Source organism: Talpa europaea (assembly GCF_964194135.1).
Source record: "Talpa europaea genome assembly, chromosome: 4".
NCBI lineage: Eukaryota > Metazoa > Chordata > Mammalia > Eulipotyphla > Talpidae > Talpa > Talpa europaea.
The window spans coordinates 102,097,098-102,122,537 of NC_140070.1; the positions used below are offsets into that span (position 1 = coordinate 102,097,098).

General features: G+C 35.1%; 1 protein-coding gene across 1 annotated transcript in view; it reads left to right on the forward strand.

Moving 5' to 3' along the window:
- Nucleotides 1–24,525, forward strand: part of STXBP5L (syntaxin binding protein 5L) — a gene marked incomplete at both ends in the record, with an annotated part of 193,095 nt that extends 168,570 nt beyond the window's left edge. Inside the window, 7 exons of the mRNA XM_084232675.1 lie at nucleotides 3,581–3,751; nucleotides 5,749–5,988; nucleotides 16,419–16,779; nucleotides 19,514–19,679; nucleotides 22,052–22,163; nucleotides 23,757–23,977; nucleotides 24,484–24,525. Coding sequence (XP_084088801.1) covers nucleotides 3,581–3,751; nucleotides 5,749–5,988; nucleotides 16,419–16,779; nucleotides 19,514–19,679; nucleotides 22,052–22,163; nucleotides 23,757–23,977; nucleotides 24,484–24,525 — 1,313 coding nt within the window. The remainder of the gene's footprint in view (nucleotides 1–3,580; nucleotides 3,752–5,748; nucleotides 5,989–16,418; nucleotides 16,780–19,513; nucleotides 19,680–22,051; nucleotides 22,164–23,756; nucleotides 23,978–24,483) is intronic.
- Between the last annotated feature and the right edge of the window lie 915 nt (nucleotides 24,526–25,440).

Below are 25,440 nucleotides of genomic sequence, written 5' to 3' on the forward strand. Positions count from 1 at the left end.
CAAGTGTCCTTCAGATGGTGAATGGTTTAATGAACTGTACATCATACCATGGCATACTATTTAGCGTCAAAAAAGCAATTATGTATGATTAGTGGCATTTCATCAACGATAGACCACATATACAATGGTCCTGCCAAAAGGCTACACAATAGAGTCAGAGCCTCAGTATGTAGCAGGCGATAGCATCTAGGTCTATGTAATTACACTCTATGACATTCACACAATGACAAAAATCACCTGACAATGCATTTCTCAAACTGATCCCCATCAGTAACAATGCCTGACCATATTGATATATAACTTGTATGGATCTCAAGAGAGCTGTGCTGAGGTGGGGGATGTGGGGAAACTGACCTTAAAAATTAATCCGTTTATATTGCAACTTTGAAATAACAAAATTTTGGAGATGTAAATCTGATTAGTGTTTGTCAAAATATGGAACATGTAAGGGGAAGGCAAGGAGTAATATGGTTGAAAAGAGTGATGCTGGAGATACTTGTGGTGATGTAACAGTTCTGCATCTTGATTGCAGTGGTAGTTACCCACACCTCATATATGACAAATTACACAGATCTATATGTACATACACACAAAAGCAAATAAGTCTATCTAAAACTGATAAAATCTGACAAAGCTCTGAATTATACAAATGTCATCTTCTTGGTTTTGACTTTGAATTATAGTTGTAGTTATGCAAGATTTTTCTGGTGGGGAAAGTGGGTGAAAAATACATGAGCTCTGTATACATTTTTAAAATAATGTAACTTAATTTTTTAATGTTTTAGAGCAAGTTTAGGTTTACAGCAAAATTGAGTGGAAAATATAGAGGCTGTATTCCCTCTGGCCCCACACATGCATAGTGTCCCCCACTATTAACAGTCTCCATCAGACTAGTGTACTTGTTATAATTGATGAAACTATATTAAGACATCATTATCAGGCCTCCCCGGTGGCGCAGCGGTTGAGCGCTGGGTTGCGAAGCTGCCTGCAGCCTCTGCAGCGCCGGTTCAATCCCAGCTGCTCCCCAGCCACCGGAGGAGGGTCCCGCATGGCGTGCAGACCTCTCCTGCCGCCTGCTGCTCCCCTCAGCAGTGTACTTCGGTCCTTCTGCCTGCTCTGCTCCCCGCTGTGGCTCTGGTGCTCTCACCCTCCCGCACTTCTGACTGTACCCAGTGCTTGTATAAATAAATAAATAAATCTTAAAAAAAAAAAAAAAGATCATTATCACCCACAATCCATAGTTTATAGGAGGATTCATACTTGGTGTTTTGACATGTATCCACCATTTTAGTTTAATACAGTATAATACAAAACAGTTTTACTGCACTAAAAAAATCTTTGTCAACTTATTCTTCACTCCCTCCCCCTTAATCCCAGCAACCACTAAATTTTTGTTATTTCCATAGTTTGCCTTTTCCAGAATGTCAAATAGTTGGAATTATTTAGTATATTGCCTTATTTAGTATATAGTATATGACTTTTCTTTTTGACCATAAAATATGGATATTTTATCCCAGCTCTGTGAAACATAAAAAGGGAGATGGGTATGATACATCCCTTCCACAAACCATTCTAATTTAGCTGACATTAATTCGGGAAAGCTAAAGCAAATATATGGGTTTAAATGTGTATATATACACATACATATTTTTTCATATTTTAGTTTTACCAGTATGTGTTTACTCTTCTTTTAATAAACACCCTTAAAAGTCATCAGATGAATCCTACTCTACCTCTACTCTACCTCTGCCCTCCCCAGTCATTTAATATTGTTTGAACCATGTTCACAGTTTATGTTTTAATAACTCATGTGGTTGGTCTATACATTAGAAGAGGTAAGGGGAAAACTGGGTTTAAGTTATATGTGTCAGTTACCATTATTGTAACTGTATTATAATCATTATTTGCAACTTTATACATCTTGTAGCTATGCAGACCATTTCAGCTTAGTGTTGTACATATCTACATCTTCTGCCTTGGACTGCCAGAGATCCATGAGTTTGGGATGAGGCATAAACTGTGTTGCATCTGAGGTGGATTCTGATTTGGTCTTTGTTTCAGAGCTGAGTTCCATTGGCCAAGGGCCCTGAGTGTTTCAGGGCATGAGTTGTTTTGCAGGTATTTCTAGTTCAGCAAAGCTTCCTAGTTTTTTTATTTCTTTATGTTCAAGAAGTGACTCTTCTGTGTTATTTTTTATCCACAATTGTTTAACTTCATAAATTTGCTGACTTGTAGCATATGCCTTTTTCCCAGTTACCTTTGTGATAATTACTGACTGAACTGGGTAACAAACAAAAGTGGCCAGTCTAAGAGGATAAGCAGTTTTCTTAAACCTGGAAAGTTTTCTCACTGAAAGATTTATAAAAAGATACAAACTGTCAGCTGTAAGATGAAGACTTGAGGCGCTTGTTGTGTAAAACATGACTATAGTTAACAACAACTGTAATAAAATATAAATTGCTAGAGTAGAACTTAATGCTCTTATAAAAAGATGGGTGTGTTAATTAACTAGATGTTGGAAATCCTTTCACAGAATGTATGTATAGCAAATCACAATATCTACTTTAAATATCTTACAATTATATATATGGATTATACCTCAGTGAAACTTCCATGAATACTATTTATGTAACATTACACAATTTCCTGAAGCCCTTTTTTTGAACTTGAGTTTCCTTGTCTGTAAAAATCAAGCCAATAAAGCACCTACTTTACAGGGTTGTTGCAAATAAATGAGTAATGCATATAAAATGCCTGGCATTAAGTATTCAATAAGTTAATTTTCATCTTTTAAAAAAGAGTAAAACACTAGTGCATTTAAAAGCTGAAACCTAATTCTCATCCTTGTACTTGTTGCAAGGGAATCCAGGAAATGAACAATTTTAAGTTCTCAAACTCTGCAATACAGAAAGGCTATGTATAACATAATAAAGCTAAACTCACAAGCTCTAAAAGAACACTTTGTCTCAGACAAAAGCAGATTCAATACTCAGGAATAAGTGTGACAATTTTTGCCCAGAGTTTACCGCATACCAGCAAGTGTTCTGGCATCTGACACCTATTATCACAAAATATACTATTAAGTAGATAATTTACAGAAGAGGAAACTAAAGCATTAAAACTTCAGTAATTTGTACAAGTAAATGGTAGAACTGGGATTTGAGCCCAGTCTGGCTGCAGAGTTAATAATCTTAAGAACCACTCTCAACTGCACATTAAGATGCTTCCATTCTGTATTTTAAACTTTATGCACTTGAAGTACTCCTAAAACTTATGTAAATAGATGCATAGTTAAATTATCCAAAAGAAAGTTCAACACCATTCATCTATTTCATATTGTCATTAAGTGGTAGAATACAAACTGTTAACTAGTAAAATTTAAAAAATGAATTTTAATATCTTATAAAATTTTTGGCTAACTACTGAAACTGTGACTCTTAAAATAGCAAGGACTTGGCTATCTTCATTTGGTTTGAGCAAAAAGAAATGCTTATTTTTCTTCCTTTATTCTACATTCTTGAATTCACTTATATTAAGATTCAATTGTGATATTTATGCTGCCGTCTTCCTCTTGGTACAGATCATGTAAATGGACACTGCACAAGTCCAACTTCTCAGAGTTGCAGTTCTGGAAAACGTCTTTCTAGTGCTGATGTTTCAAAAGTAAATCGCTGGGGTCCTGGAAGACCACCGTTTCGAAAAGCACAGTCAGCTGCTTGCATGGAAATTTCATTACCAGTTACAACAGAAGGTAGGTTAAAAATACCAATTTTTGTGGATGCAATTAAAACTTGAACAGGGTAACAAGGATAGAGGTCACATGTAAAAGATATAAAAATTCCAGTCAACTCTAGCCAATGAGTAACTGAGGACCTGGTAGGGCTGTTGCCATTACTCAAATTTCATTCATCATCACACCATCTGCTTCATCTCTGAGACCTAAATGTTCTTCTTATTGGTAGGTTCCCACTTCCTCTATAAAAAGGGAGACGTATGCCTTATTCTGTTCTCTACACTCCCAGCAACAGTTTCTTTCCATCTCAGTGGTAAATCCCTTAACATGTCCCTCTGTACATAATTGTTTAATATCTTGCAACTCTATTTCCTGTCAAGTGAAAGTGACCAAGGAAAAGACAAAATATTAAAATATAAAATTCATAACCTTCATCTTCATGCTTTTAAAGAGGAAGGATTATTTGCTTATTTAGGAAAAAGTATGGGTACAAGGAGTAAAACACAAGAGGTAGATGGTCAAAAATTTTTACAAAAGAAATCTTGTAATTTTGCCAATTGGGGAGAGAAATAGGAAGAAATAATCTTAGGAAGATTTGCTATAGTGTCTGTGCTATTAACACTCCTCAAAAAAATGATAGTAATTATCTAAATTATTCTTCAGAAAATGTTTTTCAATAAAATTTGTTTAGTCTGTTTCTTTAATATTATGACATACTATATCTGGTCCATTGACATAAAATGTTACCTCTCCGAGGTGTCTATGAGTCACCTTTGAATGTTGATAAACCATAAATAGAAACATTTTGGTAAATTAATAACTAGGAATGTTTTAACAAAAGCAAAATGTAAAGGTTAAAAGAAGCAGAGCTCAATCATTGGATTGAGAGTTGGTAATTTTGAGTTTTAAACATTTCTGCCTCTAACCTGTCCTGGATTCTAGGAAAACTATTTTAATATATATCAGTCACCAGATCTGTAAAATGCATAGATGATATCCAAGCTCCCTGCCATCTCAAAATTCTGTAGCAATTATTTTTATAAACTTGCTAAGGGATAGAAAGGAAGAAAATGAGGAATACTATATTTCATTTCAATACTATATTTCACCCCAGAAAAAGGATCATCTGAGGAAATTAGCCTCTTTATACAAAAATAGTCACACTTGTACTTATCAAAAGGAAAAGAAGACTAAGAGGAATATGAGGAACTCATGCTCTAGAGTGGCTGATTTTTAAGAATACAACTTTCTTAATATTGTTTAACTGAAGTGGTGAGTTTATACTTGGAGTATACACACGTTCCAGTATTGATGAGTAGGAGAACCTAAAACTACCCTGTTTCCTTTAAGTGGGCTGAAACTCTCTAGCAAGATTACCACTGCTACTAGGATGGCATCTTGTACAACTTCTTATTTGTCCTCTGGCAAAATTAGGACTGGATTAGAATTAAAAATAGGCAGCTTGAAATTAATTCAGGAAGATAACACTTGTTCTTTGGCCTTGGCAAATAGCTCAATTTTTATAACTATAATTACTCCAGATATAGTTAAACCAAAAATTGTGTTAGGGAAATGTATTTGCCACAAAACATGTTACTCTTCCGGTAAGCAGACACAATGTTGTCATTAAGTGGGAATTGCTAAGAAATCTCCTTTCAACAATAGAGAGATGGGAGCCAGGCACAATTAACCTTCACTATTTAGGCTAAAAAAAATTTTTTTCAGATTAGAGATTTCCATTTAACTTGAAAGGTAAGGTAGAGAAAAAATGATGAACTGGAACTCTGGAAACTCCAGTTCTGGTCCATCTCTGCCTAAATTTATGATTTATACTTTTGGACTTCAGTCTTTCCAACTTCAAAATAAGCTGGTAACTGGATCAGCTGCTTTCCAGATCAGTTAATAAAGAGCAAATTCACCTTATCCACAAAATTTTAGTTTTCATATGTTAAATCTGATTTTACTTTTTCTGGAAACACACTAACATGTCATTTTTGTTTTTTAAATTTCCATAGAAAGCCGAGAAAATTCTTATAATCGCTCTAGAAGTTCTAGCATCTCCAGTATTGACAAAGATTCTAAAGAAGCAATTACAGCACTATACTTCATGGAGTCCTTTTCTCGAAAAAATGATTCCACCATCACTCCTTGTTTGTTTGTTGGAACTAGTCTGGGAATGGTGTTAATCCTCTCCCTAAATCTACCTTCAGCAGATGAACAAAGATTTACAGAGCCAGTCATGGTATTGCCAAGTGGTAAGAGTTTTTATTCCCTCATTGCTACTTTTTCAAATTAGACATTAATTTGCAAGGTCTATAAACATTCAGAACAAAGATTATAAATATTGTGTTTAGAACTACCAAGAAGTAAGTCATTTGCTATATTACAACTTATATTTCCTTCAGTATGAAATAATCATCTCTGTGTAACTATTGACCTTCCAACCTAAACACGACATTGGAAAATAAGTGTGTGTTAAGCACTGAGGAAAACCTTAATGCAAAAGTTAATTTTTTTAGAAATAAATTGAAGCATTTCTCCAATGTTCCTTGCTGCATCAGAGCCTCTAAGTACTTATACATCATCTTTAAGGAACTCAGAATGATTAAACAAAGTGGTCTTACTTGAAGTAGCATCACCAGATTGAGTTAGAGCCAGATTGGTGAGATCATAATGAGTTATTAAGTGTTAATGCATTCATTATTTAACTCAGTAAGTTGTTATAGGTCTTAGATGCCTAATATGTGCCAGGCACTCCAAACAAGTTTAAAGGGAAAGTAAAACTTCTGTACACACAGGTTTACAACCATAAGTCAAAGACAACTTTCTAATAAGAGATATTCCAATAAATGTGGTTTTCTGTGTTACAAGCACAGCAAAAAGTAGTCTCTGGAACTAATTTAACAGACCTCTCAATATTTCTGGAAAGTTCTTTGTCATCCTTAGCAAGAAGACTTAGACCAAAAAATGATGGCAAGATTAAAAATAAGTACAGATTTAACTTAACGTTTTGGTAACTGATTTGTAAATATTTGCAAAGTTTTTCTTTTCATTTAAAGAGATATAACAAGAAGTTTCCACATTATTTTCTCATTCTTTTAAGACTTTAGTTAATATCAATCTCAATTCACCTACTATAACAAATGTACCATACTAATGTAAGATGTTGATACTAGATGAAAGCATAAAAGGGGCATTGGAAACTGTTTAATTTTCTGTAAATCTACAATTGTTCTTTAAAAAATGTAACCCCATATTTGAAATTTTAAAAAAGGAAGTATTAATTAAAAGAGATACTCATAAAAGACAAAACTATGAGGCTGGATGCAGATCTGTTTTATAGTTGACCATAATTTAGGACAGTAAAAAAAAAAAAAAAAAAAAAAGGACGATATTGTTTTGTCAGTTCCTCCACCATGGCTAACTCCCAGATTCCCAACTTTTATCCTCTTTCCAATATTTAGTATCTATCCCATATCAGCTCTACTGCTCTGCCCTATTTCTCAGTTATAGAAGACATGAAAACAAGTTTGGTATTGGAGGTGTTTCCCTCTTTCATTTTCGGTGCTGAGGTGGGTAATAGGCTCTAAGGTTCTAAATGCATTTTTTTTCCCTATAAGACTTTGTAAAGTAGCATTTTAGCGGTTGGTCAAGGAAAATACATCCAAGCCTAGTAATTTCCTTAAAGTTGAGTACAATTCATTTTGAAATTTATTCGTCCCTTCAGTCAACAAACATTCACTATATCCACACTACTGAATTAGGCACTGTGAATACAATGGTGATCCTTGTGCTGGGATATTTGTAGGGAAGAACAAAAGTAAGCCAAAAATTACAATAAGGAAAATAAAGACTACTGTGACAGCATGGGAGGATGATTTGGGAAGAATGCTCTAAGAAAGGAGTTATCTGAAGTGGGAGTGCATAGTCCTGCTGCCTTGCAGTTAAGAAAGTGCAGCTAGAGCCTAGAGACAGAATGGTGCTAGATGTGTGGCAAGGAAAAGTGGGCAGGGAGACTAGAGGGCTTTATAAATCATGTTAGGGAGTTGGAAAAGATATCCTATGTTAGTGGATATTTTTTCAGCACAAAAACAATATGTATGCAAACAACAGTATGCAATATGCTTCCCCCCCCACCCACAACAGTTCTTAAAATTTTGATTTTATATTGAAAAAAAGAAAAAAAAGAAAAAAAATCAAGAGCCTCCCTGGTGGCACAAGGGATTAAAACGCAACCTATGAAGCTGTCTGCAGCCTCTGCAGCAGGAGTTTAATCCCCAGCCAGCCAGGGGAACAACCCACAAGGAGTAGCAGACCTCTCCTGACTCGTCCACTGCTCCCCTCAGCAGTGTACTTGGGTCAGTCTGCTGTTCTGCTCCCCACTCTGTCTCTGGTGAATCCTCTCAACCCCCACACCTCTGGCCTGTACCCCAGCTCTTGTATGCATAAATAATCTTAAAAAAAAATCAAAAACAGAGGAAGGAGAATGAAAATTCTGCTTGACAATTCCCCATTTCTGTTAATAGTACAGTGATACTATCTAAACAACTTCTATCACTTCAGTCAAATAAAGACAAATGTAAAAACTAACCCTTGAAAGCTGACTACAGAACTGAAACTTCCAGAGAGGGAGAGGTTGGGGCAGGGGTGAGAACAAAGAGGAAATGGAGAACAATGACAGGTAGTATAATTGCCATTGGCAGTTTGGTAAAGGGTGCAACTCTGGTGGTGATACTGAGGGCAGGGGGTATCCTATACTTCCAAAATACTAACGATAATGTGAGCCAATGCTACCTCAATAAAAAATAAAAGAAAATGTTAATCTCACCAGATTTATATTTACTATATTCTTCGGAATAGCTTTCTAAGCACACAGAACTAAAGACTTTTAGAAAGCCATGACTTGTCCAAATCCCTGCTGCATGTCTATTGTCAAAAAAAAAATCACTATGTATTTACATGTATATATAAATATGAAAAGTAATATAAAAATTGTAAAGAATACTTCAAATAAAAAAGGATATAAAGAAAATGTACAGAAAATTGTGAGGGAGAACTACATGGAAAAATTCAAGACTATGTAAGGAAAGATTTTAAAATGTTCCTTTATATTCACAAGGGTATACAAATTTACAAAGAAAGTAGTTAGTAGGAATCAAAAAATAAACTGAAGATTAAAAAACCCAGTTCTTTTCTGACTTTCTACTCACTGCCTCCATACTGGTATTACTCTAGTATTATTTTCATCACCTAATTTCCATGCCCCATATTCTCTGATATCTTTCAAGCTGTTACTTAATAAATAAATGATCTCTCCAAGGTCAGTCCTTCTCTACCATGTTATTTTCTGCTACTTTTCAGCACCAGCTCCCAGGTCCAGCCAGTCTTATTTCCTCACTTCTCTTTTCTCACTTTCTCATTTGTCAATTAGGTATCACTGGTAAATATAATACAAATTTTTGTTTGTTACTAAATTTAGGAAAACAAGTACCAAGTTTCTTGTGTGAACTGTAAGACTGGGAGAATCTATGGACAAGCTTTTGGTTCCATGCAGTTCAAATTTCCTATCTTGTGTGTTCCACATCATCTACATATTTCTAATGTTGGAACATTATAAGATGACCTCCAGCCCTGCATTTTCATGAGTTCCATCAGGGTCATAGGAATTTTCCAAAGAGCTATTTGTGTACCTGCAAAGCTTGCAATAACCTAGACATGGTGGTGACTAAGAACCACCTATTTATAGATCTCATTAAACCCAAACTAAATGATCCCCATCTCAATTTCCCTTGTCCAGAATTTTTTTCTGTCCAATACAATGTCACCTAGCTGGAGAAAAATTAAAGTGAAAAAGGAAAGCAGTTTTAACTGTAGTTAAAATATTTTAGTTTCACAGATTTAATAAAAAAGCATGAACATATGAACACATTATATGTGAGCTTGGCGTCAATGCCAGTAGTGAAGGCCCTGAAGTTTAAGCTTCATTAGCTTCACAAGAAATCTGTTTCTGCCTCCAGAATGGTGCTGGGCACACCTAAATGACTATGTGTAAGATAGGAAGAAGGCAAATGCAGATTAATAAATTTAGGGAGAGTCAACATGAGAAACGTCCACACAGTTTATACTAATGAAACCTTGGGAAATGAAAAGGAAGTAAAAAGCTATCATCTCCACATTAATTCCATTAAATATTATCAATACCATCAACCACTAACCTGCCAACAAGGTGCTATATTTCTCAACCTAAACAAAGAACAAGTACAGTTGTTTGCAAGGTCTCATTAGCCCAATTGTCTACACTTGGGGCTTGTAGCTTTAAAGCATTGGAGGTAGTAGTAAGTGTGTATGATTTCTGAGTTAAAGTCTGGCAGGGAAAAATTTTAAATGTTAACAGGTAAAGACTATGGAAATGGGTTTATCACATATTCTCTACAGATTTTGCTGCCATTATATATTAAAAATATTTTAATTTACTAATTCAGTTTATTATGTAAACAGACATTTTTATTTTCATATTTTTATGTTCTCAACATTAAATCAGTGCAAAAGTATCCCAAAGATGATCTTCTCCCCTTTATTTACTATTCTTTTTCTTCCAGTATTGTGTTGTCTTTTACATGCTGACAGAAATATCTCCTAGAAATACATCCTCCACTCTAGAATTTTCCAAACCCACTCAGAAGTCACTTATTTGCTACATCCAACCCCTTTCAAGTCCAACTCACTGATAAATAATTTATGCAAATCTGAAAATAGGTTAATATACTGCCACATATTAGTTCACAGATATAATATGAAACTAGTTAGCAGGCTTGCTCTGGCGATCAATCATTTAGTTAAAATGAGAATACAAGTTGTACTCAAATCTCAACCTTGAAGAGAAACTGTTGTATTAAAATATTACAATATAAGATCTATACATTTCAAACATTGTGAGATTCATGCATTACATCTCTTACAAACTGCTATTAAAAATACAAGTAAGAATATAGTTCAAAAAAATCAACATACTCAAAATCAGAAATAAAAGACATTACAACTGATACCACAGAAATAAAAAATATTTTCAAACTGCCATAATACACCAACAAACTGGACAATCAAGAAGGAATAAATTCCTAGAACATACAACCTACCCAGATTGAATCATGAATAGAAGTCTGAAAAGAACTATAGCTAATGAGATTTAATTGGTAATTAAAAACTTTTCAACAAAAAAAAAAAAAGCACATCTGTCTTTTTTAAGGAAACTTTTCACACTAGTTTACCTTGGTTGTCTCGACAACAAATTCTAACCAATGATACAGACATTTAAAGTGCAATGAATCACTGAACTTTAGAGTAGGAAGTCACCTGGAAATTATCCATTCTACCACTCACTCATAATTACCTGGAGGCTTTGTTACAACAGATTATTGGGCCCATTCCCTGGGTAGCGGCTGAGGATTCACTCCCAGGTGATACTGATCTACCCAGTGCAACTTTACTTGCCAGAATGGAAAAAGCCTAAAATCTTCATACCTAGTGGGTAAAATTCAGTCCTTCTTTCTGTATATATCTACTTTCACACAATTGGCACACTCACACTTCTGATACCAAATGTGTGTGCAGATTTTCCACACAACAAGCAATTCTCTGCAACTCCAGCTGAATGTCCTTGCAAGTTAACTGTTCTCTAACTGTGTACTGGGACAGAGCATCAGAACCCACAGCTTAAAGGTTCAGTCCCACAAAACAAACACAAACACACACACACACCCCCCTCAGAGGCCAACTGAAAGTCAACTTTGTTACCAGTACATTTCACCAATTAGTTATAAATCTACTGTTCCCACAACTCCTCCTTAGGTTCAATTTGCTAGAGCAGTGCATAGAACTCAAGAAAATGGTTTACTTACAGTTTAGCAGCTCATTACAATGGATACAGATGAATATCCAGATGGAAGAGATGCGAAGGGCAGAGTCCATGTCCTCTCCAGGCACTCCAGTGTCCCAACAGCTCCACCTGTCCACCGACCAGGAAGCCCTCCAACACCCTCCTTTTGGGGTTTTTAATGGAGGCGTCATTACATATGCATCATGCTTAATTGGTCATTGGCTGTAGAGCTCAATCTCCAGCCCACATCACCCCACCCCCTCTCTGGAAGTTGGGCCTGAAAGTTACTCCTTTAAACTCGTTGGTTCCCATGGCAACCAGTCCATCCTCAGGTGATGCCCATAGTTACCTCATTAACATAACTAAAGACACCTAAGAACCTCTCCTCAGGAAAGAAATGCAAAGGGCTCTGTGCCAGAAATGGAGATAAAGACCAAATATAATGTTTATTATAAATCAGAGTATCACACCTGTTTATTCTGGTTAAATTTAATTCCAGTTTATTTCTATACCTGTGTAACTGAATTTGAATGGAAAAAAATACATGATTGCACTAAATAGACTCACTTTAAAATAAATCATCAAAAACCTCAAAAGGGGTCCTGTGCTGCTGGGTAGTTATACTTTATTTCCCTATTCCTCTTTCCCACCCCCTTGAACAATTGCATGTTCTCTCCACTCTCCTCAACCTCCAATGCTTTTTCTGCTGTTTTCAATCTCAGCTAATGACTGTATCTTTTCACTGAGAAAACTGAAACAAATTTCAACAGCTGCACCACATCTACCAACCTATCAGCCTCTGCCTCCATGGCGTCTACATTTCTCCCATGATTATGACTAAACTGTGTAAGCGTCTAACTTGACCAAATTCTCTACTTGTGTACTATATTCTACCCTCTTTCACCTACTCAAGAAAGTCAATCGAGCAATTTTTCCTATTTCTTTTAGATAACTAAGTTATTATATTTATATACTATATATAATTAGATAAATATTTTTATTATATGAGCATACAAACATGGTGCTATTTATCCAAATAAGAGAAAATCCCTCTTTTTGTTCAATAATTGTCCATTGCACTTTTTTCTTTAATACAAAATTGCTTGAAACATTTGTTATATACTCACTATTTCCAATTTTATTCTTTCATTCTCTCTTGAGCCCATTCTAATCATGCTATCTCCCACACAAATCAACAAAAAGGATCACCACAGACCTCACTGCTAAATCCAGGGGTCAATTCTCACACCGCCACATCTTACTTGACAGGTCAGCAACATGTTTTACAGTTTGCCATTGTCCCTACCTTAAAATGCTTCACTTGGCTTCCAGAACACTTAATTTATCTGGTTTTCTTCCTACCATTCTGCCCATTCCTTTTTGATCCTCTTTACCGTTTCCTCCTTATTTTGTTGCACTTCAAACAGCAAAATGTCCCAAGACTGACTCCTTGAGCCTTTTCTGTTTTCTATTCATATTCAAGCCCTAAGTGAAATCAGCAAGGCTTATGACCTAAATGCCACTTATAATCTGAGGATCTATATCTGTATCCATGGTCTTTTCTTATCCCCAAATTGCTGACATAGATATCCAGTTCTTTGACATCCAGTGAATGTCTTATAAGCATCTCAAAGGTACTAAGTTCAAATCTGAGTGCTTATTAAATTCCTTTCCTTTTTCCCATAGTCTTTGCCACATCAACTAATGGAAATTTCATCCTTCCAGTTTCTCAGGTCAAAAATATAGGAATCAACCATGACTATCATGTTCCTTTTACATTCTAAGTTTAACTTATCAGCAAATTTTGTTTACTTGGTCTTTATGATATACGCAGATTCTGACCATTTCTTACCACCTCTGCTCTTAGAACCTGGTTGGAACAAGCCTGTATTCAATTCTAATCTGGATTATTGCACGAACCTCTTTACTATTCTCCTTTTTCACAACCTTGACCCCCTTTAGGGTGTGCCTTGCAAGAAAAGTGATCCTGTTAAATGCAATTATGTTATATTATAATATAATTGGTTGCCTAGGGGATATGTCTTAGCGCAATGGCGAGTTCGACCCAAGGCCCGGGAGCTAATCCACATATGGCACAGCAGACCTCTCCTGTCTTGCCTGCTGCTCCCCTCAGCTGTGTATTTCAGTAGATCTGCCTGATCTGCTCCCCACTGTCTCTGGTGAATCCTCTCACATACCCCCCACCTCTGGCCTACACCCCAATTCTTCTATGCAAAAATAAATTTTAAATTTTTCTTTAAATTATATTAAGTCAAGATCTGTAAAGAGTTTGAGATTTTGCTCTACTTGCAATCTAATAAAGTTAGGTTGCCATTTTCATGGATTTTCATGGAGGACATGAGCCTTCTGAATCAGAGATGAAGGATAATTTTCTAACCAGAATATCAGTATGTAGTGCTGGTTTCCTGAGCCCTAATTCTCACAGTATGATTCCAAAGAGGCCACCCCTCTAGGCTGCCATAACAAAATATCACAGGCTCAATGTCAGAAATTTATTTTCTCACACTTCTGGAGACTAGAAATTCCACATCAATGTGCCAGCAGGGTTGGGATCTGGTGGTAACTCCCTTCTTGAGTTTAGGCAGTTACCTTCTCACTGTATATTTACATGGCCTTCTTCTGGGGGTTGGAGGTGGGGGAGTTTCCCTCTGGTGTCCCTTTTTATAAGAACACTAATTCTATCAAATCAGGGCCCAACTTTACAATCTCATTTAAAGTTAATCACTTCCTTAGAGGCCCATCTCTAAGTATATCTACACTGGTGGAGGACGGGTGTGGGGTAAGGGCTTCAACTTAGCAAGAGAGGCACAACCATTTATTCTTAAGCTAACACCTCTATTTAAAATTTACACCTTTTTACAAGTGTTTCTATCCCTACCCCCCTTTCTGCTTTATATTTTCCTTAGTAATTATTACTGCCTAATATCTCCTATGTTTTACTTATTTATTATATGTATTGTCTAGATCTAACATAGAAAGTTCTATACAGGCAGGGATCTTTGTCTCCTTTATTTACTGTTATATCACCTGTGCTTGAAACAGAGACCAGAACACACTTAAAGCCCTCAATAAACATTTCTTGATTGAATGAATGAAGGTTGTAGTGGGGATGGCTGGTGATTTGGAAAGCTACAGTAAGGTATGTTTACAGCCAGTAAGACCTCTTTTAAGAGAAAAGACCTAGTTACTTGTGTGGTCAATTTTTTACTATATGTAGATTTTATTATCTATATAAGCCCTTAAATTTAAGTTTTTCTTTTTGTAAGTTGGGAAACACTATAGAAAGACAAAGATCAATAATACATTGTTGGGGAAAGTTAAACCCTGTGTAAGCCTAGTGAGCAGAATGTAATAAAAGCATTTTTTACTATAAAATAGAAAATAAAACAGCTATTTTGGTTAGCACAGCTGAGAAACTATTTTGGCTAACGTAGCTGACAGTATATGAGTAAAAGTAAGATAAAGATATAAGTAAAGTGGTTTCCAAAAGGGAGAATTCTTACCCTTTAAACCCACCTTAGACTATCTCTAAATTGAGGATGCTAAGATATTTATAATCAGAATGTCTTCCCATGGTAGGTAGTAATGCGAGTGCGGTTATATAAAATGAAATAGATGAATTGTAATTAAATTATTCATAGCTTTGGGCATTAATTTTTCTTCATGGCAGGTTGGGAGAGCTGTACTTTTAAATCTGTACCCTCAGAACAAAGTAGGACTTTTTAGTTTTTTTGGTAGGCCTTTTTAGTTTTATAAGCTTAGTTTTAAAGTTGATTTAATAACACAGAGATATTAAATCCTCAAATTGTGTTATTTTCAATTTGAAAATTTTAAGTATTTTAATTTCTAAATAGAGTAACTTTCTAAATGGTATGCATTTTAATACATCACCCTTCCCTTTTCAAGTTTCTGACACATGTACACTCTTGAGGCATATCAATCCAGGTTAAGCCCCTCACATCCCCTCTGTGGTATCAAAGGACAAAGGGGAAACAAAGACTGAATGGGGCATTCTTAGGAGGGAATCTGGAAATGTGCAAAGATAAATCAATCCTTAAATTGTATAGTCCTTCTAAATTTTATAGTCCTCTAGGACTGGTAAAAATCATCCAAAGGTAATAATCTGGCATGGATATTCAGCCTTGGAGAAGTCAGGTGAGTAAACTTTTCTTATAAAGATGAATTATCTAGCTAACAGCCAAAGATAGTTTTCTTTCATACAATCAGAATTTCTAGCATGATGCTAGATGTTGAAATTTTATGGAGTGAATTTTATTCACAGTTTTTATTGAGTGTTCAATTTCAGAAGAAGAAAAACACTTTCTAGTGACAGAATCTACGAAATAAGTGAAGTCCAATGATATAATGATTTTCAGTTGAAGTTATTTCAATAACAAAAATTTTAAGTTTTCTTAAATTTGCTTTTTAAAAAAGAATTTTAAGGGAACTGCATAGTGTAGTAAAAGAATACTGGAGTTAGGAGTCAGAAAACCTGAGCTCTAGTCCAGCCTCACTTGCTATGTGACTTAGTATATGTTTCATTGTCTTTCTGGGCTTCCATTTTATCATTAATATAATAAGAGGATTGGTGTCTTAGGCTCCTTTAGGCCTAACACTATGATTCCAAGTTATTACAATTGAAGAGCTCACAAATCTATTGATTTATATTTATGATAGTAACATTATGACTATAAATTATCATAATATAAAACATGTATTGTTTATGGTTGAATAACAGCTGTTTTAGAAAGAGTCTCACATGCCAGTGACATGAAATTGTTTTTATAGGTACATTCCTCTCATTGAAAGGAGCTGTGCTAACATTCTCCTGCATGGACCGAACTGGCGGATTAATGCAACCGCCATATGAAGTTTGGAGGGATCCAAACAACATAGATGAAAATGAAAAACCTGGGAAACGGAAACTAGTCATGAACTGCCCCTCTCCAGCCCAAGAAATAGGAGATCATCAGTATACAATAATCTGCTCAGAAAAACAAGCCAAAGTCTTCTCACTGCCTTCTCAGACTTGCCTTTATGTTCATAACATCACTGAGACATCTTTTATACTGCAAGCAGATGTGGTGGTCATGTGTAACAGTGCCTGCTTGGCATGCTTTTGTGCCAATGGGCACATCATGATAATGAGGTACTTGCCTTCTTTATAAGTTATCTGATAATACCAACAGTGCCAGCAAGGTACAGTTCTGAAAAGCACATGTGTAATGTGCAAAATGTTATCAAGAGCAACCTAAGATCATTGTTTTATAGTTTGTGGTGTTTTTATTGTTCAGCAATTTGAGGATGCTTTGGGTTTTTTTCTTTTATTATTGCTAAAAATGTTTTGCATTGTAAATTAAATATTTTTAATTGACATCAAGGAATCTAAGGAAAGAGAAATTTTCTAGTCACTTATATTCATCCAACATACACTTATTGATCATATATTATTTCCCAGATGCATTGCTAGACCCTGGAAATATATAAATGAGTAACCTATAAAGAAATGAACAGCTACATTGACTGTGTCCATATAAGAATTCTACATACAGAGTTTTATCCTTATAGCTTCTCTGGGACATAGGAAAATAAAGTATTATTTGCATTCTTTAATTCTATATATTAATAAATTAAAGTTTAAATTTTCCTGAGGTTGCAAGTCCAGGAAAAACTGAGGCCAGCACTGAATAGTGTACTGGAAGTCATCAGATATTTTCTTTTACAGTATTCTTGAGATATAATTAACATATAGCAGTGTCCAAGTCGAAGATGTATAATATGACAATTTGATATATGTATATATTACAAAATGATTACCACATAAGGTTAATTAACACAAACATCACTCACATAGTTACTATTTTTTGTGTGCTATGTGAGAATTGTTAATATCTACTCCCCTAGCACCTTTCAGGCATACAGTGATGTATCGTTAACTCTAGCCACCACACTGTACATTACAACTCAGAACATATTCATCTTATAAGTGGAAGTCTGTACCTTTTGACAAACCTAATAATAAGGTATCAGCTGAGAGATATCATTATGCTCTTAGTGAGTTTCAATAAAATTTGTGAAACACAAAAATAATTACCTAACAATTTTATAAATTCAACAAACTTTTATAGTATACGTGAGTCACTGTTATTTACTTTAAAACCTCACCTAATTCCAAAAATCACTGAGACAGTTAAGTATCATCCTGGGAGATAAGACAAATATGCAAGTTCTACAGTACACAGAACATGTACATTCCAACAGAGGATGTGTAGGGTTGAATCATCTAGTCACAAACTAAGTCCCCAGAGTTGAAAATTATGAGATAGTTGAATCTATAACTGAAATTTGAGGTGCTTATAAGCCATCTGCAGAAGTTTAGCAGGGAATTTCAGGTCTAAAAAAATATGGGAGGCAGATCCAGCTTTGGAAGTCATTTATGTAAATACATTAGTGAAATTTGTGGCAGTAATTGAGATCATCAAGACACACTGAAAATTTGCAAAATCAGGGTAAGTAATCATTTTCAAGCTAAAATCTGAATTGTGGCATTAAAAATGTAATGTCCTTAAAAGAAAAAATTTGAGTGAGTAAATTCAAGTTTAGGGAAGAATGATACACATGCACACATGAAAATACACTCTCTTTTCCCCTCAAAAATAAGGCATGTCTAGGAGTTAATTCATCATTTTCAAGCAAGACTGGAATGACGATCAGTACTCTCTCAAAATCCTATACTTTTTTTCATAGTAAGCCTTTGAAATCTAGTATATGATTTACACTTACAGAACATCTTAATTCAGACAAGCCACATGCCAGCTGCTCAGTAGTCACATGTGACTAGTGGTTACCCTTTTAGACAGCACAGTGCTAGAATCTCATGAAAAGCTTATTCCAGTAGCACAGGTTTTAGGTCCTATTTTATATGGTTAGGTTCTAGAGCTTTGATTGTTAGTTACAAACTCTTTTATAAGAAAAATCTGCCTATGTTTTCAAGGTGCTGGTTTAATGGTCTGGGATAATTTAAAATTGTTGTGCACACTAGAATCAGGCAAAGTCTTTCAAAGCATGAGATTTAATTAAAAGTTTATTTTTCTTCTTTTGGCTAAATGAGAGGTGTGATTTAAAAGCATTATGAGTGGTTTTCTTCAGTGGTTTGTAAAACTGGCTCTACTAACAGTATCCAAAGGAACATTCTGATAAATACTTAAGCAAAATCATTAGCTACAACATCAGAATAAGCATATAGCTAGAAATGGAGTGGTTTGCTCCCCATCCCTTTACTCCCTCTTTACACATAAAATAAAAATTACCTCTGACTGAAGGCATCTGCACTAAAGGCATAATTATGAAGTAAATACTTCACATTTACTTACTGAGAATAAGTTATAAATTATAGATCAGAATTTGCCCATCTGTGTGAATGCCACAGGGACGTGGACCCACTCCACAATCCATCAATGCATAATCTCCTCAGACTTGGGAGTTTGTCCTTAAAAAGAGATAATAGACCAGCATGCAGTCAAACCATGGTGTTCAACCACAACCACAGACAATAACCATATTTTAGGAACCTGTGAAATGCTACAGAAAGTATCCTGAGATTGCTGGCCTTGCATTTAATTCATCCTTCAGGGATATATGCTAAGTATATATAATGAAAAAGATAGAATTGTGCCTGATTGTATATATGATTGTGTGTGCAAGTCTAGTGCCACTCAGACTTCAAGAGGATTGGGAAAAAAACACATAAAATAGTGGCACAAAAATTAATGGTTTTTGTAAGGATTTATACTTTTTTACAGGGAAATTAAAATTTTATGCAGAGAAATTAAAATGTTCTAACAAGTTGAATATGGAATGTGAATTTGCTTTTTTCCATTCAGCCTTCCTAGTCTTCGCCCAATGTTGGATGTTAATTATTTGCCACTGACAGACATGAGGATAGCACGGACATTTTGCTTTACCAATGAAGGACAGGCATTATACCTCGTCTCTCCTACTGAAATTCAACGGTTAACATATAGCCAAGAGATGTGTGATAATCTACAGGTAGGTCAGGCACATTAATGAATAAACATTGGACATGGCTGTGAAAAGAAAGAGAATTAGCAAGATGTCTAAAAGCTACAATATGATTGGATCAGATAATAAATATGACTTCCTTAGAATATGTTTTGAATATGTCCATCAAGTGACCCTGGCAAGCCCCTCTAGTGTGGTTCTAGGTAAAAGCTCTTATTATTACTCAACAGGAAAAAATAGAGTTATGAAGATCATGCATATTAATGCTTAACTTTTGTTATTTATTTGTTATTGTTTTAGTTTTTTATTTTTTTGCCTATGGAGAATTCTCTGCAAGATTATAAACTCTCCCTTCAAGGGGGGGAATATGTTATATACACACAAAAACTCAGGGAGTTCATGTACTTTTGTAAAGAAACCCTAATTTTGATTACGATCCATACAAAATAAATACATATCCTGCAGTTAAAATTGGGCATTTGTCTTTGATCACAGCAGGAAGCAGAGTTTAGTAACAGAGTAAATATAAAACCATATCTAAACTTAGTTAAGTAAAAATGATGACAAAATTTTAAAAGAACATCTTACAGATTTAATAAGTTCAACCCATTCATTTTAGAAGAAAATTAAAACCAATGCATTATAGTAATAGTTTAAGAGTAAAAGCTCTGAGCTATTTAAGTTGTATTTTGTCCTTGTATGACTTTGCTAAAGCTACCTGTATGTTCTATCTTGAAACATTGTTGTGAGAATTAAGAACTCATGTAAAGTACTGAGCAGAGTGACTGGGACATAGGCAGGTTTTTAAATAAATAATAAATGCTATTATTATTACTCAACAAACACATATTGAGCTTTACTATTATGCTGGTAATTGTCCAAGCTCTAGGAATACAATTATAAACAAGAAAGTCCCTACCTGCTAGTGTGGAAAGAGATAAGTAAATAGAAAACACAATACTCTGTGGAAAATGCTAGTATACAAGGTTGTACCAGTGCTGGGGAGACTGTTAGGGGGCTGATGGACCAGAAGGAAGGAGTTGTTAGAGAAGGATTGGAAGAGTGAGTAGGAGTTAGCCATTTGAAAGGATGTCTGGAGGTGGAAAGGTAATAATATTCTCAACAGAAGTAGCAGCAGGCAAGAGTCAAGGGGTCCAGGAAGTTGCCATCAAAGTACAAAGTTAGGAAGTGCAAAGAATGGAGAATGTTGCTGGAGAATCAGTAAAGAACAGATCTTCAAGAAATTTATAACTGCCTTAAGGAAACTGGCATTTATTCAAAGGACAGTGAAATCATTGAAGAGGTTTAGCAAATTTGTTTAAAGCAAATTAAAGCAAAATAAAAGCATCTGGTTATAGTATGTTGACTGGTTTCGAGGAATTAAGATTGAAGGTAGGAAGAACAATCGTGTTTTTTAAATAAGTAAGACCAAAAATAACAATGGCTTAAAGTAAAGCAGTCAACAGTGAGGATGGAGAAAGTTGGCTTAATAGATAAATTAGTTATAATCAGTTGGGTTAGAGGGTTAGTTAATGTAGGAGTGAGGGAAAGGAAGAAATTAATAATTATTCCCAGGTTTCTCTCTTTAAGAACTAAGTAGTGGGTGCTGCCATTTCCAAAAAAACAGAATTCAGGGGGAAAAGAACAGGTCTGGAGAGTAGAGGGGAGAGGGGAAATGAAAACGAAAACGAAATCATGCTGCACCGTCATGACAATGTTATTAGGTGACAGATCTCCTTGCTTTTGTTGATGTTCCAATAAGCCTCAAACTTTGGTCTGTTTTGGAAAAACCCGGAGAGCGAGTTAAAATTCTCAATAACCAAAGCGTCTCTAAGTAGATTCTGATTTATTATGTGTGCAAGAAAGCCTGAGCATCATATTTCTAACAGGCTCTTTCTTCACTCCTTTTAAAGTACATCAAACATTGAGAACACTGCATCTCACCATGAGATCTGCCTATTTTGACTCATTTAAATTATCTTTGGCCGTTTCATAATTTTGTACTTGATAAAAAATTGATCCATGTGCAGCTCAGGAAAGGGAATGAGGATAAGAAAGAGGCTATGATAACTGAAAAAGAATCAGAAGTCTAGATTGTAGCCAATGATCAGGTGGAAATTAATCCTAGGGTGAGTCTATTAGCTTCCCAAGCTTTCTAATTACACAGGGGAGAGGAAAAGATAGAAAAACAAAAATTTTATATCAGTTACTGGAGAAGGTAAGGAAACAGAGAAAAAGAAAATGCCAGAGGTAAGAATTGGGAACAAAGGAAAAATCACTGGAAAAATCACTGGGAGCATATTGTCTTTTCAGATATGCTCTTAACATAACCACAGTATTATCTTTTTATCTGTTTACTTTTAGTGGTGCTAATGCTTTCTTGTTTGAATTTGGAACAGGACATGCTAGGAGATTTGTTTACGCCCATAGAGACTCCAGAAGCTCAAAACAGGGGCTTTCTCAAGGGACTGTTCGGTGGAAGTGGACAAACATTTGACAGGGAAGAGCTCTGTAAGTAAATTCCTGATTATAAAACTGGATCACAAAATAGAAAACACCTCTCTCTTAACTTAATGTAATATGTGATATCAATTTCAACTTCTCCATTAGGTTTTTTTCCCTTCTATAGCATAAAAATCATTTTTGTTAACCAAATATAAAATTGGTCACTTCATATTAGGAAACAATTTAACAAAAATACTGCATGTTATTCATACAAATAAGGAGTAAGCTAATTAATGTATCATTTGCATATACATTACAGTTACAAGTCAGCATGAAGACATTCAGTTACTGAAATTGGGGGGAAATATTTTTTAATCAGCTTGCCTTTAATCATTGAGAAATATTCTTTATTCAGGATGTGAGGCTTATTCATGCTACAGAATAAATTACTTCAAAAATATTCCTGTGACACTTTGATGAACAATAATCAAAAAGCCGTAGAAAGATACTAGGGAATATTTTCAGAGCAAAGAATACATTTTCCAGAATAGCTCATTGCTGTTTGGTCTTGCAGATCAATACTCCTTTTTTCTTGAAATTTTAACTATGCAAAATATCTAGATGCCTCCATACAATGGAAATGTTTGACCATAAAAAGGAATGAAGTTTGATACGTGCTACAGCATGCATGAATCTTGAAAATATCATGCTAAGTTAAAGGAGTCCAAAAGGTCACACATTATATGATTCCATTTACATGAAATGTCCCAAATATGCAAATCCATAAAGACAAATTAGATTAGCAGTTACCAGGATGGAGGCAATAAGGGGTGATTACTAGTAAGTATGGCATTTCTTTTTGGGGTATGAATATGGTCAAAAATTAGTGCTGATAGTTTCTCAACTTGCGAATATGCTAAAAACTACTGAATTGAACTAAACAGTTTAAAAGGGTGCATTCTATAATGTCTGAATTATATATTAATAAGGCTCCTATATTTAAAAAAGTAGATTTCATTCCTAATTTTATATCCATGGGAATACTCACTAAATTTCTACCAAGAAAGCTGTTTGTTCAATAAAAAGAAATCTACTTCATTGAAATGAAATGAAACTGAGCTTTGTAAATTTTTTGGTCTTTTTTACACATTGACAAAATTTCAACATGTGTAAATTAATGTCAATCATGCATATACTCCATTCTCTAATTACAGAGAAAGAGAGACAGAGAAAGAATTTAAAAATAACAACTGAGGCCTACAAGGTTGATAGCAAGAGGCACAGAAAAAGTTGAAGATTTGGGCAGAAATTTAAACAATGAAGCCTGAGATTGGAACAGAAAATAATAGGGCTAAATATGAGGTTACATATATTGTGAGTGTCCCAATTCAACATCAAGAGATGTAATTATGCCATATTGTATGAACACACACACACAAGCCTATGGCAAGAATAGCTCTCAAAGTCTCTTTCTTAGGCATTTCTCTTGGGTGATAGCTAACATCTCCAAATACATTATCTATGACAGGATGTAATGTCTCCCTTAATGAGAAGTATCACAGAAATATCTAATGTAAGTACTTCGTTTTGGTGATAAACTTGAGTATAATTATTTGAATTACTGACAACATGTTTTAAATTGCTGTGGTTTCAACTCAGTTGGAGAAGCTTCTGCAGGAAAAGCATCCCGCAGCCTCGCACAGCACATTCCGGGCCCGGGGGGCATAGAAGGGATGAAAGGAGCCGCTGGCGGGGTCATGGGAGAGCTGACCCGGGCGCGAATCGCACTTGATGAGAGAGGACAGAGGCTGGGAGAACTGGAAGAGAAAACTGCAGGCATGATGACCAGTGCAGAGGCATTTTCCAAACATGCACATGAGGTAAACTGCCTAAGTAACAGGCCTCTTCGGATAGCAAGAATTTTAAACATGTAGGTCCCACACAAGTAATTTTAAGCTTATACTGAAAGGAATACAGTGTGAGAGCCACAGGAAACTGGATCTCATTTTAAGTATTATAATCTCCCAATATGGTGGAGATAAAAGGTAATACTTCTTTATTTTAGGTGGTAATTTCAAAGAAAATTAGCCATTGTTCTGATACTTGGAGTTTATATTATACATCAGCTCCTAGAAAGATACTTACATAGATTACATCATCCCAAGAAGGCTTGAGGGGCAATAGAGGCTAGGACCTACTACATATGCCTTTTTGTCTCAATCATTAAAAAATTTTAAAGCTTGATTTAAAAAAAAATATATATGCACTTTACTCACAAAAGAAAGTTTTGTAAGTTTTGAGACTGAATTGGCTCACTATGAGCTTGCTTTGATTAGCACTTTTAAAGATTTTTTTTAAAACATGGTGATTTTTTTTTTCTTTGCAGTTAATGCTGAAATATAAGGATAAGAAATGGTACCAATTCTAAAGCTGTAAAGAAGCTGTGACTGCTTTATGAAACATTATTCAGGGAAACCAAATTTATTCCCAGCATCACTTTTCAACTGTTAGAAGCCAGTTTCTTCTACAAAATGTTCCATTACAGTTCATCTGAAGATATCATAAGGGAGATTTATCAGAGACACTGTACAACCCAAAGGCTGGGACCCTGGTTAAAAACCCACGAAATGGTTGAATTTGCCTCTTCCCGTGTGGAATGGAGCTATCATCTTGGCATGTCATTTGCTAAGGATTTACACTTAGGAACTTCGGGGAGTCCTTCTGATTTGAAAAAATCCTGTATAAACAAAAGCATTAATGCACATAATGAAAAAAAAAAACCTTTGCATGATAAATTAACATCTTAAGAGGAAAAGAAAACAAGCATGTTGTGACAGAAGAGAAAAAGATTTATGGTAAACTATTTTTATAAATTGGGCCACACCTGACAATCTAAAAAATCTGCATTAGAAGCTATCAGTGCATTTCAAGTATATTTGCCATACCCAACTGAAAGAGAAAACTAAACAAAGCCAGAGTTTTCTTCTCATCTATGACTCATTATACTAGGACTTTATTGAATTCTTATGGCAAGAGTCCAATTAACATTCCTTTCTCTCCATAATATGTACATCATTCACAATTCTCAGTCATAATCAAGCATTGCCAGTACAGTAAATTATTTCTAATGCAATTATTTCCATTTTTTAAGACCTTTAGAACAGGTCGCTACTTTTAGCCACAACCATGCAGGATTGGGTCATCTCAAAGCGTTTGTTTCAGCCTTGCTTGTATTCTGCAGGGGAGTTGAAGATAGGCTTGGGGAGACTAACTATAGGAACCATGCAGTTAGCTTTGAGAGCTGATTTCACACACTCTGGTTTCAGTTTCTAAAGTGATATAT